Source organism: Excalfactoria chinensis, chromosome 5 (assembly GCF_039878825.1).
Source record: "Excalfactoria chinensis isolate bCotChi1 chromosome 5, bCotChi1.hap2, whole genome shotgun sequence".
Lineage (NCBI taxonomy): Eukaryota > Metazoa > Chordata > Aves > Galliformes > Phasianidae > Excalfactoria > Excalfactoria chinensis.
The window spans coordinates 46,814,852-46,833,441 of record NC_092829.1 but is presented as its reverse complement, the minus strand read 5'-3'; the positions used below and the strand labels follow the sequence as shown (position 1 = coordinate 46,833,441).

The window sequence follows — 18,590 nt, the reverse complement described above, 5'->3', positions numbered from 1 at the left end:
AGTATCTCTCCACTTCTCCTTAATGGCATCTATATGCTGTGTTTTTATGTACTGCTTATCTGTATCAATATCTATGTCTCTGTTGGGTTTTAGTTATTATCAGTGTTAGAAGAGTGGCAGTATTTCCTGTTTATACCACATTCATCCAAGCTGATCATTTTAAAACATGTATTATTCTTCCACAGATCAACAGTGCTGTTTCCAGATACCTTCTCCGTTTGAATACTGCAGTGCCGTTAGTTAAGCAACAGAACAGATGTGTATTTGAGCACCTCAGCAGCATCCGTGAACAAAATTCTACTTCTTCCAACAGGTAATGACCAACAGTAATCTTTGAAATTTTCAGAAAACCATGAAAGGCTTTTTAGAGCAGATTCTCAGCTGCTATTAATCAGCTCAGTTCTAGTAAGGGAGATATACCTCTAATATCTGCCAGGACCATGAGGCATCTACCATTACCAAGTAGTGCCAGTGCACTAGACCTGATTCTTTACTTCAAACAGGGGGTTTCTGCTGTGAGGGAAAAATGTGTTCTCAAAGGCACAGACTGTTTAATGTTTAGGATTTTATAGTACATTGAGAGTGTATCATTATGTAAGAAATTGAAGGTTTTTTCCAGAAGCTGACAAAGGTGAGAATGCTTTGATGGCTTCAGAAAAAAAGGTGATCTACACCACCCTTTTCTGAGTGCACAGACTGTTACTGCTCAGAAACTGTGTTTGAGGAGTAGCTTGGAAAAATTTGAATTTGACAGTAGCTAACAGGAGAATTCTCATGCAGTATACAAGAACTCCACACTTCTAAGCCATCCTTGAAATGTCAGCTAAAAGATACAGAATGTATTTAGAATTATTTCTACACTTTGCGGGGGGGGGGGTTGATTGTTTTACAGTCTAATAAATCAGAACAGCGTTAGTTTTAAAAAGCTTTTGTGTAATTGCACTCTAGGAGAATTCAGCACAAGTAAATAAGTAGATAAGCACTGTAAGGAACAAGGCAACCAGACATAATTAAAGCATCTGACATCCACAAAAGGGGTTACGTTTTTTAACAAGTAATATCAATAAAGAGATTGCATCAGGTAGGAACAAACTTCAAAAGAATCACAGATCCCAAGTATTTTAAAAAATACTTGATTTTGGCCATCAACACTGAGAAATTAAGCTATCTTCAGAGTGGCCTGCTTTTTAAAAAAGGCAAGTAGATACTTCTTTGAAGGTAGGCATTTCTATGTGATCTCATACTGGACACAGGAAAAAAAAATAAATAAATAAAATAAAATAATAATAATAAAAAAAAATATATATATATATATATATATATATATATATATATATGGGAAGTTCAACACTAAATATAATTTGAGGTCACAGTTACTGTATCTGGTTGTCCTGCCAAGCCCTTATATGGCTCTCATCTCTGATGTTTGCTTTGTGCTATTTCTTCATCTAGAAAAAGAGAGCTAACAGTATTTCCTCACCTCACTGGAGTGTCATGAAACTTAGCCAACAGCTGCATTTAGCACACTTTGATGCCTTTCAAGGCAAGGTGAAGAGGCAGAGCAAGGGTTCACCCCGTGTTACCATTTTATATAGCATAACAGAATTCAACCAGGGCCAATATATCGCTAGAGGCTGAAATGTGTACCAAAACATTAACAGCAAAACTACTAGATATTTTCCAGAATGATAACAAGAATGATGCAAGTTATGCATAGAATAAAAACACATCTTTCTCCATCTGAAAATCTTTAAAAATTGTTCAGTAAGAGAGGCATCACAGGAAAGAAAAAGTTGCCATTAGGGAAACACCACTGTTCACGGGCTGTCCAATTTTCAGGGAGTCAGAGTGCTCCGTCTTTATCGGATGCTGCCAGTGAGCTGCTGTGCTCAGTAATTTCCCCTCTTTATGCCTTATTTTGTCCATCTATACAATGGAAATGAAGTATTTTACATAGCAAGCACCACTGAGTTCAAAGGACAATAAATATCCATAAAACAGACCCCCCATTACTATTTCAGAAATTAGACGTTGTGCTTGCATCTCTCTCTTTTTTCTCTGCATTTAAGGGCTCTGTATGGTATTTGATTCTATACTACATTGAATGAAGGTTACAGAGATGGCTACTACATTTATGATCAATAGGAAACTGCAGATTTTTTTCCCCAACCCATTCTTTCCAGTGATCCAACAAAACACATCAATAAAAAGCTCTGAATTGATGCTGTTTCCCTATTTCATGCCCTGTTTAAGTTCCCTGGGGATGACAGATTAATTTAATTAGTTTTATTGAACTGCCTAGTTGCTTTTATTGGCAAATCCACTCATACAAAGAAGGCTGCAAATTTCTCTTGGGGTTATCATTGTCCTACTGGTCCATTTTTTTTAAATTAAAGTGAATTTACTGTCATTTCTTATATAGTTTTCTGCTATGTTTTCTGTGGTTGGACTCAAATTTGTAAAGTGCCTTTGCTGACACTTATGTTGGAAGTTTAAAGGTGTTGTTTTTTCTCATCACGGTTAACAAAAAAAAGAAGCAGACAGCTACCATCAAATGGACTGTGAACTAAATACATCAGGAGCTTTCACTGGGGAGTTAAATTAATTTGATCGCAACACAGAATATAGCTCTTGCGTGCCACCTGGAAGCAGAGAAATTGTCAGCCACTGTCCAACTTCCTCTGCTTGACAGCCTGCTGTGTCCAGAAGCATTAAAAGAGCAGCAGTGAGGCTAGGAAGTATGCATCCAAGGTTCGGTTTACTCGGAAATGGGCCTGATCAAAACCCTCAGACCTCAACACTGAGCCAAGTAGAATGAAAATAGAGCAAACCTGAAATAGAGCAAACATAACAACAGCAATAGACTGAACTTAATTCTGGTGGTCAAGCAGCCAAGAGCATGGAGAAACTATCAATCAATCCTTGGGTTTGGCTAAGAATTTTATTCTAGCAACAGCTTCTTATTCTAGCAGCTGACTGACTTAGGATTATATATATATTTCTATATATACACTATATATGACACTTCTAAATATTATGCACTTAAAATTCATCAAGTTCTGTTGGATAATGTATTTTTAAAATGCTTGGCTCAGGGTTCTTACATATCATTTAAGCAAGTTAATTCATGTTCTATCATTATTAGATCTGGTAAAAGTGAAGGAAAAGTCTTAGAATAGAATTTATTGTCTATTAGTCTATAAAATTCTGCCACATCAGCAAGCACACTTTAAAACAAATAGACTATGAGTCACTGTTTTTTTAACAGTGCCATAATGAGGAAGACTAAATTCCTATATCAAAGCTAGGACTTTACAGTCCCATTAAGTTTAAATCACATATGTATCACTAAATAAATTACACAGGTTTTAGAAGGGCCTTATTTTGACTCCAAATTTTGTTCCATTCAAGCTGAGAGTAGTATTTTCTCAAGTATCACAATGAAGAATTTGATCTCTTTTCATAGTATATGGAGAAGCCAAAGGTAATATCACACTCAGATATAAAAAGACAGCATTCTAAGCATAAGATTTCCTTTAATAGGATGTTAGGAACCCTTAAAAATCCAGTGAAAGCCAGGCTTGCAATAATTCATTAATATTTGGTTTACCGTATTTACAAGAATTGAAGTGTTCTGTCAGAAGAAGACTCTAATGTGTTCACAAGGGCCTAGTCTAGGCTAATGTTTACAGTCTCAAAGGGATCTGTCTAGATAGCCCAGAGCAGCCAATGAAGCTTGGATTTTGCACTCATGGTATATATATTTTTTCAATTTGATTGTGTGTAAATTTAACTAATGAAGAGAAATCGCACACAAGTTAGAGAACCCGCTTCTTATGAGATGCTTGCAAAAGTAATGAAGAAGCTCCTGGTGAAAATATCCCTGCAACTCACCTAGGGAGATAGTACAAATTTATGTACAAGTGGAAGTCACCTTATATAAATATGGTACTCTGAAATCAGTGGAATCCAATCAGTTCTATTTGTTTCTTCTGTTTGCAATGTTACAACCTAATTTACAAACATAACTGAATAGGTTTGGTTATTTGTGTACACAAACATATCTCTATATCTAATGAGGCAGGACTGCAAATTCTAATGCTAATGCTCATTGTAGGAAGATGCAGAGGTTGGATCTACATTATCAGGCAAATTCAGAAAGATAATCTGTAAACAGCCAGATTTTGTTTGACAGTGACCACAAATGCACCTCCACAGTGAGTATCTGAACTTATGACATGAAAGTGAACATTTCTGGAGCCTATTAACAGATAGTCTTCTTAAGCTACTGTTGTTGCTTTTTTTATTATTATTATTATTATTTAAAAGACAAATGACTTATTTCTCAAGTGCAAAATTGAGAAACTAAGAATGTGATATTTTGCAGAATGTTTTTGCGCTGTTCTGATGTTAAAATGCCTTTGCCTTAAGTGGAATTTCTACAGGTCATTAGTTTATAATGCAAACCAGCACCTTCGGGTATTTTTAAAGGAAAATGAAGACGGTAGAAAAACAACCTGAGCTATTTTGTTTACACCAGCACAGGAAGCTACATTTCTAAGCATTTGATTCAGTTAAAACTCTACCTTTGATATACAGAGTTTTAGTGGCAGATGCTGTAGTGACAATGAAAGTGATTGAAATACACGCTGAAGCTTTTTGCAAGTAGCATCATGATATGAAGCATGCTTCTAAGATAGGACCTATCCCCAGTGCATCAATCATACATAAAGAAGACCAGAAGCTAATTTTCAATCCTCTTATCTCATCCCCCAGTGCCTCCTTTCTCTTCCATTTTTTATTGGGAGGAGAGACAGAAGACTGCCACAAGATTATTTCTGAGGCAGTTTTGACTCCCCCACTGGTTTTCTGCTCAGTGCCTGTGACTGACACTTAGTTCTGCCTGAAGGACAAGTACAGGACAGACTTCTGAGTGCTAGTCAATTGAGCATGCCTCGTGGTGTAATTGGAAAACAGTACTTCCACAGTAAGATGAGGATATCATTCTTAGTGCAAAGGTGTAGTAAAGAGAATTATAACTGAGTAATATGTAACTCTCAGTTATTTTTATTGCACCTGAAGGAATGGCCAGAATAAATGAACCTAAGCTACAGAATTTGGGTCCAAATGTAAACTTCCTTTAACTCAGCAATACTCAGATAAAAATTAAGCTCCACCTTTTATTTTACCTGTAAAGCAGAAGACCTTTTCAATCTAATTACCCTAACATGATATTCCTTCATTCAAGTTACTTGTAGAGCCAGTTTTGTGCTTACCATAACATAGCACAGAAAGCCAGCATTATTAAAACAATGCACACATCTTAGGCCACTGTGTACTACAAAGTATTCTTCTTAGCTGCTTCTTTTATGCATAGTTTCCTAGCAAAATGACATGGGACTTGTGTGAGGAAAGCCTAGCCTTCCACATATTGCCCCCCACAATGTTCCTAAATAAAGTAAAACACGGTTAACCACCTTGTAAGGCCCTACCTCAGCAGTGTGTGAACCAGACTAAGGAAAGCTGTCATTAGAGATTTCACTGCTGTTAGGAGAAATAAAAACATCAGAAGGATTTGCCTAAGGTCACAAAGCTGAACTCTAAATACTACTGCTGCACTTCTTACCATCCTTTCAGGCTGCAGTTTCTGTTGGGAGACTTGGGATTTACATACCTTTCAAAAGATAAGTGAATGTGCTTAGAAACTCTTCGTATGACTGCTCATGGCTATTAATAAATTGATCAAGGATGCAGTTGTTTATCAGTTGTTCTCCCATAATCCACACCTTGCCAGTCAAAGGGTTAGCAGACTTCTCCTGCAATAAATAAAATAATAATAATAATAATAAAAAAAGCATATGTATCTGTAGGCAGCAAACATATGAACTGAAGAGTCCCTAACCATTTATAACCCCTAGAATGTCATTTTTTTCTTCACTCCTTGTGAAGTCCCAATCTCTTCAGTTAGACTGTGTACCACGTTTCCCCTGAACTCAAGGGCATGTAGTAACTTAAAGTACAAAGAGAAAAAGTGAGAAGATGTATGCCTGAAATGTATGTTCTTGAGTAATATGGGCCACATAAGAGCCAGATTCTCTTAGTGGGGTTCCTTCCCCTCACTTTGAGTTGTTAGTCTTCAAATCTGTCAGACCCCTGCCTTCTTTGCAGAAACAGTGACACCACTCGCTAACTTGCTGAATCTTTCAAGTAGGACACCTGTACGCTCAACACTTGGACCAAATCCATCATTTTGCAGGTGCACCACTCACTGTATCATCAAAGCCACAACACCCAGATTTCATACAGCACGTGAATCACCATGTACACGTGCATGCTGAGGCAGCGCACAGGATGTGGAGAGTATGATAGAGCTGGTCAGCTGTATAGAAAAGCAAGGACCCTGTCTTGGGAAGGGAACAAATGCCGAGAGCTGCAGAAACACTATGCAGTATTTTCTTAACTTGTGTGAATACATTTTAACAGCTGTGTGATATTAAACAGTTGATTATGTTACTAATTTTTTGTACAAGTAGGACCAGAGTGACAGCAGTAGGAAGCCACAGGTAGGGGCATTGGACACACAGAACTGCCACTCTCTCCCACAGTCACAACCTAACTAGAAAATTGAAACAACCAGTTTGCAGACACAAATGTAATAAGGATGCAAGAATGCATTATTCAACTACTGCTTGATTTTCACACATTCCCATGATTCTTCTGTCAATTTACCACAGCATTAGAAAACATCTTTTGGGAATGAAACCTCAGTTCTTCAGCAAAACTTCAAATCTAACTTCAAATACACTAAGGAAGGGCTGCCAACCTGATTTTATACTTACTAACATCAAGCAAGAATTGTTCCAAGCTCAGAATGAAAATAAAGCATCATTTCTAATGTCAAACTCTAATTCTGCTGGATTGACAGCTTGCAAAGAAGGCAAATGTTCCGAAGATGTGGAAACACCTGCATGCCCACATGACCTGAAGCCGGAGTTCACTAATGTTCTGCCAAAAGCAAACACATATTACTCTGTGGACTGACCAAGAAGAATATCAGTTACCAGACTCTCAGAGTGGTTTATGCAAATTATGGTGGTTTCAGAGGGAAGCAATGCCATTCTATTCCTCATTATTGTTCAGTTATTACAGACATTATTTGAGGTAAATTTCATTATATGAAACACTGCAGTGATTTCGAAGGCTGATGTCAAAGGAAAAAATATACATAAATATATTTAATGCGGTAATAACAAATTTTTGTTTTTCTCTGGCATCAATGATCTCCAAGCCCTTATAAATACTAATGAAATAAACACCACAATAGTCCCGTGACGCACAACAAGCACATATTATACCTAATCACAGATGAGAAAAACTGAGTCACAGAGAGCTTAACTGACTTATAAACAAATCAGAGGAAGGCTGGCATCATAGATTCCTTTACTCTAGAGCTCTCTAGTAAGAGTGAAAATTGATAAGCCATTTCGGGGGGGGACGTTTGTATAATTAACCAAGCTGAATGGCAGCATTCTCAGTGAATGCTGTATTCTGCAGCCACCCAGACACCCAGTCATGTTTGAGACTAAGCACCCAGACCAGGCATCTGCATTTTGCTATAGCTCAGCTCTAACCCTCCTGCTCAGCCTCTGCTTTCTATAGAACTTGAGAAACCACTTCAAGTTTTAACATGCTGTGCTGGTCAAGCTGTGGAAGAGCAATAGTACAATAAGACCCTGGAGGAATACCAGCTTTTGGTCATTATTGTTAGCTATGTGCAGTGCTGAATTCAACTTGACAAAGTTTCAGCCATATTACAACAGTGAAAACCAGAACATCAACCTCATGAAAAAGCCAGCAATGGATGTTGTTGGAATATATTCCAATATTTAATACCTGAAATCTCCAGATATAGGCTAAAAAGGAAGTTATCCCTAAAGGTTTTAAACATACATTACACTGATCCTATGCATTTTCATCTAGCATGTAGTTCAATATGCATGTACTGGGAAAAGCTTCACTAGAAAAGTAATCTTTAAGAGATAGTGGAAAAAATGCCCTGGATAGTTCAAGCACGGAAGAAGATGGACAGCATTCTTTACCGAAATACAGACCAAATTTTTGTCCAAGACAAAACAGCATATCCAGAGTAGTTCTGCTACAGCCAAGATAGTTATTGTTGCCTGACACTTGTATATGACAGCTGCTGTCATATACACATTAGCTGTGTCAATGCCATTCATCGTTGAGGAAATAACTTATAATTCACATTTCTTTATTTCTTCTGAAAAACACAGAGAATATATTATGTAACCTGAGTTCACTGAATTATTAGTATTTTAATAAATCCTATATTGGAAAAGAGGGGAGAAAACCCTACTTGTAGTTATGACATCCATCTGTTTATTTTACCTCCATTGCTTTTATGAAAACATCACAGTTGTGTTAAATAAAAATCTAAAGCAAGAAATGAATAGAATAATGGAATACAGAAGTAATAACCTGACATAGATTGAATCTTTTCTTGCACATCTACAGAGCTGTTAATTAAGACTACGGAATCAGGATACCACAGGTAAGAACCTGTTAAGTCCAAATGCAAGCTTAGGTTCTCTCAGAAGAGCACTCCTTCAGGCAACCAATAGAGAGAAGCTATACCTGCACGTTCCACCTATTTTCAATTACTTTGAAGAACTGCACAGTCTTATTCTACCAGCCTAAATAAAAGCACAGATGTCAGCTTTCGGAGTACACATTCCTGAAACTGAGCATGTGGTTAGGATGGATGACATCATTACGAGGTGTTCAGAAACTGAACTCAACCTATCAATGTTTTTGTATTTTTTATTTTCATTCACTTCAGTTTTCTGCAGTTTCCCACCTATTTTATTATTGGGCCATTCTTAAACCAACTGCACAACGTGTCAGCTGCAGAGAAGTTTTGCAATGTAAACAACTGAAAGCAGACTGACCAGAAGACTCTCAAGAGGGAGAAAAAATAACATAGGCTATTTTAACTTACAGTAATGGATTGGAATAAACACACTGTTTAAGAATTGGATACACTCTCACCTCTAAGAATGAAATGACTACATTGTTCAGATGGAGAGTAACTACCACTGAAACCAAAACTTTCCTTTTTCCTCCTAAAGGGCATCAAACTAAGTGTCAAGGAAAGTGAGGCAAAGACATCTGATCCTCTCCCTGTGCTGGCTTTGAATAGTTAAGTTTGGACTCAAATATTAGCAAGAGATTCATTTAAGCAGCAACTATTATTACTTCTTTTTGCATCTCAATCCTGCTCGTTCATCCAAATTACTATAATGAGGTTTCTTGAGGTGATCATTCATTTAGTCTTGCAGATCATCAGCAGATTGTGCAAAATCAATTTTATTTCTCAAAATACAGTCCTCTTCTCAGCAGTTTAAGCCAAACCAGAAATCTCTGCATTGAATCACAAAGCAGATCAAGTGAATATTAGCATGATTTCAATTACGCAGTTATTAGTTCCATTAAACAATTTTTAAAGTGCAGTGGAATATGGTTTTCCTGCATTTTTTTAGTACTCCAGCACTTCTGGCATAGCTCAGTCAGGTTGCCACGCTATGAACGTACCCTACCAAAAGTAATTCTCTATTAAAATAAGGATATGCAGAAGTACACATAGATCACTTGTGGGCTTGTGGAAATTATCACTACATACACCTGCGCTCAAGATTTTATAAACTATGTACAAATCAGATCAAATACAAATGTACTATTTTTACATCTTACATGCTGTTACTATTGGACAGTGCCTGATCTTTTCCTCCTGTACAGCCAGTACGGGAAGCAATGTGTCACAACTAACCTTTTCCAAAGGAGTCTCTAATACTTAAGATCTAACTAACACCTCATAAATGCAATCTTACCCTTTTACAACCCGCAATACAGAACAAAGGAGCAAACATTTCTCTAGCAGCTCTCATCCACAAAGGTTTCAAATACCAATCTGCACTAGAAAGAGCTTAATTTTAGAGACTCCTTTGACCTGGATACTTCAGCAAGGAGGCATGGAAAGTTGCAACCTCAGCGTGTCCTTGAATGTTTTTGGTTTCATATGGACACAACACAAGCACCTCAGGATGACACTTCAGAAGTGGGCCAAGGGAAAGGAATGATCCTGCGGGCTCTTGACTGCACTGAGAAAAGCAGAAAACATTTTTAGTGGTGCAGAACAGAAGGTTACCCACTCTCCAGAAGGCAGTCAGCTGTTTCCTTGCTGGCTAAACAGCTGCAGAGCTACGGTTGCAGAAGAAAACCTCCTGCACACAGTCCTGCCCTACTTCTCTTCCCCCCACTCATCCACGCTGACAGCAGAAACCCCTGGCCACCGCCAGCTGCAGGGCAACCCAACCACAGGAATGAGCTGGAAACAAAAGTTTCAATTACAAAGCACAAAAACTTTCAAATGATGCTTCTTGCAGCACCTCTCAATTTAGTGTGATCTGCAGCAGCTAATCCTATTTAAATCAGCTGGATGTTTGCCACTGCCTTCAGCAGGAGAAGGTCTTAAGGGCGTACACATAATGCATCAGCAATTTGCTTGAATGGAAGCTGCATCTGCTTATGTAAGTGCATTACCAAGCCTCAGAGTCGACCTTCCTGACGGTCAAAAACACAGGCCTCTCACACACAGCTTGCAGAGGGTTTTACAGGATGTGTAAGAGCTTTAATTGCAAGTAAGCATGCTGATCCTGCTCAGTTTCAGCACTATTATGTTAGTACCATACAATATCAGGGGATTTAGGTTTTTGTTACTGTCGAGTTGGCTTTTTTTCTCGGTTATTTATTATTATTATTGTTATTATTGTTATTATTTTATGAATTTCCAATTGCTTCACAAGTGATAAGCACTTTAAAGACCATCTAGAGACCTTTGACAAAGGGCAACATCTCCTGTGCCCAAACAATTCTGAAGCACAGTAGCCACCGTCCCCCGGAGTGTGATCTTCCAGGATGTTACCATCAAAGCACAGCTGAATGTAGTCAGCTGTTTTAAACCAGGCCTACAAATAAAGCCCTGTCACTCATCTATCAAACACTGTTTACTGATGGTTTTGGAAGAGACAGAACACTGAAAACTCTAGGACACTGGAATCCCCATGCCTTCCTTCCTCTACAGGCTTGAGCCCTGAGTTTTGGCTACGTATCTAGCCACACACTTGCATCCTGAATGGTTACTTCCACAAACAAGGAGGATGGCATCCCCTGTCTTGACTCCCTAAAGTGTGTTGCTGTAACCCATGGAAAGCCATCTTCACTCCTCGAATGGAAGTTTACTTGCAGATAATATACTGACAGGTGTGGAAATATCTCAGCGCAACTTGGAATGACATAGGACAAAGATGTAAATTATATATTACCTAATTAAGTGTAGTAGGAGAAAATGAAGTGAAACAAAGCATCTCCATGACAATGAGCAACCTGCCGAAAAGACAGTATGTCAACGTTATTAAAATAGAAAACTGTGAAGAAGTCTATTGATTCATTTTCACCTTGGTTCTCTGCCAAGTAATTTCCAGTTGCAAACCCTAGATATTCCTGCTGTGAACTGCACAGTTTCTGAACATGATTTTTCTGCCTTGTAGATACATTATTCCAAAGCCACCAGCTGCCTGCAGATCTTCCGAAGCAGTTTGTCACTGACAGTTACAGAAGACCATTTCGGACTGACCACATCCTCATCTAAAACCAACGTGATGTTGCCAACAAACTTTAATTTCTCTGTCTTCTCATCCACAGCAATTGGAAAAAGAACTTCTAGAGATCAGACACATCAAGTAGCAGAAGGAGAATAAAATGAATATAAAATATCAAGAGAAGGTTGGATTTTATCTTAAATATTTGTAAGTCTTCTACCAGTAGATCTTTTGATCTCAGTTCCAAACAAGGGTTAGACTATGTGAAACGCTCAGTATGAATCTGTCAAATATCATCAGAGCACTACTGAAAATACAAGTATATCTGATGTGAATACCCTAAGTTATGGGCAAAGCTAAGTTCTCTGGTTCTTAAGTCTGCAGTACAGTTTCCTTCGCTATTTGTTTCGCTGGAGAAGTAATAGGCCCAAGCAGACAATACAGGGCACAATGCCTTACAACTGCTATATTTCAAATGAGAAACTCTACCACATCCTATCTGCATTACAGTTTTTCAGTGTCTCCAGATGATTTTTCACAAACATTGGATGTGTTTGCTTTCCTGTACAAACCAAATTCCATTACAAGCTGTTCTTATTTCTATTCTCGCTGCAGTTTCAAATGGGAGATAAGGCATTTCTAAAATACTGTGTGACAGATGTTGGAACTCAGGAGTGAGTGAAATAGGTTAAAGGAAACAGAAGCAAGGAGCTATGAAGAGTGAATTGTTTTCTAGGTTCTTCAGTTTACTTGCTGTGCTATGTTATATAAATGGTTTATCCTCTGTGCCCCAGCACTGCTGGCTGCTGAAAGAATATGTTCCCATAGGACTTTGCAGAGTCTAACTTGAAGAAAAGCTCTGTGAATCTGATGAAAAATGCCACAGGAGGGAGCAAAGTTTTCATTCTTTAAGATCTAATCAGAGGGTCACTGACTTCAGTGGGATTTGGACTGAAAATGTAGTCAGTCCTCAATCATTCTTTTACTACACACTGAAATTAGTCCACCTTTGAAGACGCACAAAAATTACTTCAGTTTGTATTTTACACTAAACTGGTAGCAAAAAATTCCAAAAAAGATCATAAGCTTGATGGGTGAAGCAGAGTAAAGAATTAACCTACAAAGAAGTGCACGCTCCAAGCTTTAACAATTGTTCAACTAGTTCAGCTGCAAAGAGTTAAACCTCCCAAAGGCTGGTGGGTTTCTTGTTGTGCCATCTGAAGACAAGAGAGGAAAGGTAAAAAAAAGAGAAAAATAAAACGGTCACAGCCAGTTAGCCACAGTAGAGTGAGTTCTCAGGAACACATCTGCAAATTGAGCAGATAGATTCCCCTCCATGCCACAAGCCCCTGTGCTGTCAGAGAAGATTCCTCACAGTGCTCACATTTGAATCTCAATTACATAGAAAGATTTTGGAGGACACAAAAGCACTCCAACAGCCAGGTACGTCTGCCTTACTGTTTTACCCAGAGCAAACTTGGTTGATACACTTAAGAAATGCGTAAAATACTATTTCTCAAAACAGCTCCTTTCTTAATCCTCTTTGTGGAGTACTTCAAAGCTCTGCAGGTGTCTGGATATTATTTTGATTGTGAAGAATTTGGAAAGAGTACTTGCTTGCTGTTTTGCAAAAGGAGAGACCCTGCAGATCAGACAGAGGAAAAGAAAAAATATATAATATTGCAAGACGAATTTAAACGTACTGTAGATAACTGTGTTGCTGCCGAGTTACAAATAATTACAAACTAATGACAGAGTTTGATGGTCAGCAAGAGGCATTTACCATCTAAGACTCCATGCTATCCTGCAATCTGTTTTCTCTCCATGTCTAATCAGTGCTATTCAAATGCCTTATTTTATGACTGAAAGGTGCTTTTGGTTTGCTGCAGTTTGTAAGATCTAATCATTTACTACTTGGCAACATTCCAATTACTGTGAAATTAACATGAATACAGGTGCTGTTTTGTTTTTTTATGTCATGTCAGTAATAGCTTAGAGGTGGAAATCAGCACAGCCCAAGATCAGCCACACAATGTGAGCATGCTACAAACAGCACGAACAACCTGGAAAGACAAAACAATCCCAGCAAGGGCCTAAGGAGCTACTTCTGTCACAGAATCCAGGATAAAGATTCTCTCCTTCACTTACTGAACTGCTTACTTATTTAAAGGCCAAGGAATACTAAGCAAGTGACAAGGAGGAAGTGCTTTTAAGTATGTTTTATTTAACCTGCACATTCTGTATGTCTATCAATCTCATTTTTAGTTACTTTCATTGGTCTTTTCCCCACTCTATTTCCAACAGTTTCTCTGGATAGTATATACTTAAGAACTCAACACTGCCAACACATCAGTTAAACTGTTTGCCATTTTTAATACTCCTTCGATTTCAAATACAAACCAGTTGGAAAATACCGTAATCCTAACTTACTGGTGTGCTCATGGCATCCTTAGTGTGGAAGTTCAATTACTTTACTAACAACCATAAAAACAAAGAAGCTACACAATATGAAAGACAGGAAATACAACCCAGGAAACCAAATGTGCGCATACTCCTCTAAACAGACCATGTTTTGAATAGCTGTAAGAAACAGGCAGCAAAGGTTTCTGTTTAGCATCTCATCCGGATGTAAACAATTTGGCACATTTCTCTTTATACAAATAATAACAAAAACATCCTCAGAACGGGATGCTGCTTCACCGTGATATTTGAGTGATACCACAATATGCAAAAAAAAAAAAGCAATTTGATTATTTTTTTCTTTTTCTTTTTTTTTCTTTTTTCTTCAATTGACAACAGTAGGGGCTGTGTGTTCCCTCCCATGTGCTATGGCCCAAGCACATCTGACGAGACTCATTTAACTGCAAAAGCACGGAGCAGTCAGCCCATCGATCCTAAACAGAGCCAGACAGCATGCGGGCAATAACATGGTTAGAAACACGGCTGGGCTCGACTGCTCCTACATGTCTTCAACTAATCTTGATCTTTGCCTTGTATTCCCGCCCGCTGTTCAGTTTAAAGAGGCCGGTCCCACGAGCCGGGCTGTCTAGGAAGCCCAGCAGAGCCCAGCTTAGCACCGCGGGGCCTGGCGCTATGGGCCCCCCCACGCTCCCAGCGCTGCAGGCCCCGCGCAAGCACCCGCCTTCCGTCAGCGCTCGGGGGCGGCTCCGCCCGCTGACGGCGGCGATGCGGAAAGGCTCCGACCCGTTCGGCCCCACTCACCGCCCGCGGACCCCCGTCGCACCCGGGGTGGCCTCGCCTCGGAAACGAGCCTGGTAGAGCCGCCGAAGGAAAACTACCGGGCCCAGCAGGCCCCGGGGCCGGCGTTTCCATGGGAGCCCCGGGCACTGTGTGTGGCCTTTACTGCACTGCTCGAATGGAAGCAGTAACGCTGGCCCAGCAGCCACGAGCGCAAGCATTATGCTTATAAATATTTCCAGGTTCTTTACAAAATTGCACAGAGCTGGCATGCAGTTTAAATGATGAGAGAACTAGCACGCAATTTTAATGCCATTTATTCAAGCAGATACTCACACAGAGTGTTCAAAACATCTTTCTTTTGTGTTCTTTGCCTCAGATATCGCAAGATGACCCAACCAGCAGATGCAATGTCACTGCAGATGGTATCGGCTGTCAGCAATTCATCCTTGCTTCAGCCAGGTTCTTCCCTGCTGAATTTTGATGGGCATGTCTTCTTTTTTGGGCAGAAAGGATGGCCGAAGAGATCCTGTCCCACGGGTGTTTTCTTCCTTGATATAAAGCAGAATGAGCTCAAAATGAAACCTGCTGCCTTCTCTAGGGATTCCTGTTACCTTCCCCCACTCCGCTACCCAGCTATTTGCACACTTAGAGTCAGCGGAGAATCCGATAAGCACCAGTACATCATTCATGGTGGGAAAACACCTAACAATGATCTTTCTGATAAGGTTTACATTATGAGTATGGTAAACAAAACTACCAAGAAAACCACATTTCAGTGCATTGAGAAAGATCTAGATGGAGATGTCCCTGAAGCTAGATACGGACATACAATTAATGTAGTTCATAGCCGGGGAAAAAGCATGATTGTTGTATTTGGAGGTAGATCATATATTCCCCTTGCACAGAGAACTACTGAAAAATGGAATAGTGTAGTTGACTGTTTGCCATCTGTGTTTCTTATTGATTTTGAGTTTGGGTGCTGTACATCATACATACTTCCAGAGCTTCAAGATGGACTTTCCTTCCATGTTTCAGTTGCCAGGGATGATACAATCTACATTTTGGGAGGCCACTCACTTCAAAATAACACCCGGCCTCCCAGCCTATACAAACTAAAAGTTGATCTCCCTCTGGGCAGCCCAGCTGTGACCTGCTCTATCTTGCCAGGGGGAATATCTGTGTCAAGTGGTATTGTGACTCAGACTGGTGATACTGAATTTGTCCTTGTTGGGGGCTACCAGTCTGACAACCAGAAACGGATGATCTGTAATACTATAGTTTTGGAAGATAATAAAATAGAGATTGTTGAAAGGGCGAGCCCAGACTGGACACCCGATATTAAACACTGTAGGATATGGTTTGGCTGTGATATGGGCAAAGGGTCCGTATTGTTGGGCATTCCTGGGGCCAACAAACAGTTAGTCTCAGATGCAAACTACTTCTACATTTTGAGATGCAACAGAGCAGAAGAGGATGAAGAGGAAGAACTGACAGCACAAGCATGCAGTCAGGCATCTACCGAAGACCAAGGAGACTCCACTCCATTTGAAGATTCCGAAGAGTTTTCTTTTAGTGCTGAAGCCAGTAGCTTTGATGTTGATGACACTGATACTTACAATGAAGATGATGAAGAAGATGAATCAGAAACGGGGTACTGGATCATCTGCTGTGCCAGCTGCAATATTGACATTAATACCTGGGTGCCATTCTATTCAACAGAACTCAACAAGCCTGCAATGATCTTGTGTTCCGGTAGGTCTGGCCATTGGGTTCATGCACAGTGTATGGATCTGTCAGAGAGCATGCTTCTACGGCTCTCAGAAGCAAATGTCAAGTACTTTTGCAACGAGCATGTTGACCTCAATAAAGGGCTGCAAACTCCCAAAAAGGCACTGCAACTAAAAAAGCAACCCATGAAGCAACTGCACAAAAAGAAAAGCATGAAGTTAACCACACCAGTGAAAAAGTCTTTTCTTCGGAGATTATTTGAATAGATTTGTAACACTGATTTGTATTCCGCTGGGAGACTAAAGCAGCTAGCAATGGTTGAAGAAAAACGGGTTCCTCAGGTTCCTACTGATTGTTTTATTAGATTGATCTTATCTCAATATTTCAGTTATATTTCAAAGCTCATGAACAGTTTTTGTTTCTTATGTATGTTTTTGTAATATCCATATAGGAAGCTCGTCACAGAGGGCATTGTACAAACACACAGTCACGTACAGTAGTATAACTTACTCTCCAGTCATTCCCAGTAAATGTGGTAGAACTGCTTGTAGGAAAAGATGATATCTCATGTACTCAGTGGTGTTAGCATCTGTCAGTAAACAAAGACCATATTGCCCATTTTATTTGTTCTTTTTAATCTTAATGAGTAATTCTAGAAATATTTGGCCTAATTATAACTGCCTTACTCCAATTTTATGTTAGTGTAATGGGCTAAAATTAATCTGTTTTTAAATTGAAGTGATTTTTAAGTCCCTTGTGTCAGAAACAATGAAATATTCAGACACTGAGGGTCAGTTTTCTTCAGGGACTTCCATTACGAAGATCTTTCTTTTCAAGCATTTAATTCTGGATAATTCATCTTTTTATTTTGAAAGGTACTGAATGGTGATGTGTCAGTTTTGGCCAGCATTAAGGATTATCACCTGACAGTAAAAATTAAATGGAGTTTGTAAATCACTGTTGTCAACAACTGCTTTGCATTTGTATTTTTTAAAATATATTAGTTGGACAATGAAGTTTGTAATAAAAATGAGTGGGTTATTTTCACCTGTTCTTGGAGTAAATCGAACACTGCAAATGTCAAAGTCTAGGAAAGGACAGTACGTGAGTATGTGTGCTTGGGAGGTCCATCTAAAGTCTGTAAGGGGTCTGACTTCACAGCTGCCACATGCTGTGAGCTGCCATTGACTTCAGAAGTTCCTTCTGATGAATAGGACTTTTATCATTTACTCCAGGTCTTCCCTTGCACGTTTCTTTCTCTGATCCTGCAGGGTGACTGGGTAGACTGTGACAGTATGAAAGTGCAAGCTGTTGCTCAGGGTGACTCACTGAGCCAGTGTTGCGTCATGAGGGTGAAAACAAATGCAGCTAGCTGCTCAAAGCATGGGGGCAAGATTGGATTCAGATTGAAAAGGACATCGTCAAGGTCGAATAGCCCAAGAGTTTACTAACTTGTTGTGGAATCTTTTATTGGCTATCTGTGAAGCCTCATCATTTTTTACTTCATTTTTTATTTTTATTACTGCTCCAAACATCTTTTCAAAAAATCGATACCATCTATTCAACATTTGTGAGCTAACACTAATAGCTCAGTATTCACAGTCCAGTTCTTGTGCTGGAGTCCTGAATTATAAGGAAAAGCAGCAGGAGCAGCTGTCAGCCATCTGATCAGTATGTGCAGACCCTGAGCAGCCACCCCTTTCAAAAGCAGCAATGTGTTCCCATCAGCACAAATTGTATGCACAGTTCTCCCTTTGACACCTTCACGAGTCAACAGTAGAGGATAGTAAAGGGTAACAAGACAAAATTTCTATTTCCAACCACTTGTACTCTGACGGAGGTTATAGTGTGGGTAGAATTTGTAAATGGGAAGTAGATCATACTGAGACTTGTTTCGTCCATTTTTACATTAGTGTAAATCCATGGATTTAAATGGTAGTTTCCTCTTTCCTCAAAATATACGCAGAATAAATAAGACTGTAT

General features: G+C 39.2%; 2 protein-coding genes across 2 annotated transcripts in view; one reads left to right on the top strand and one right to left on the bottom strand.

The window, feature by feature from the left end:
* IFTAP (intraflagellar transport associated protein) overlaps positions 1 to 15,030 on the bottom strand; it is a 39,941-nt gene extending 24,911 nt beyond the window's left edge. The window contains 2 exon segments of the mRNA XM_072338312.1: positions 5,675 to 5,816; positions 14,901 to 15,030. Coding sequence (XP_072194413.1) covers positions 5,675 to 5,816; positions 14,901 to 15,011 — 253 coding nt within the window. The 5' untranslated portion in view covers positions 15,012 to 15,030.
* RAG2 (recombination activating 2) lies at positions 237 to 16,873 on the top strand. Its single transcript, XM_072338311.1, has 2 exons — positions 237 to 313; positions 15,256 to 16,873. The coding sequence occupies exon 2, from the start codon at positions 15,266 to 15,268 to the stop codon at positions 16,871 to 16,873; it is 1,608 nt and encodes a 535-aa protein (XP_072194412.1). The 5' UTR covers positions 237 to 313; positions 15,256 to 15,265.
* The last annotated feature ends 1,717 nt before the right edge of the window (positions 16,874 to 18,590 follow it).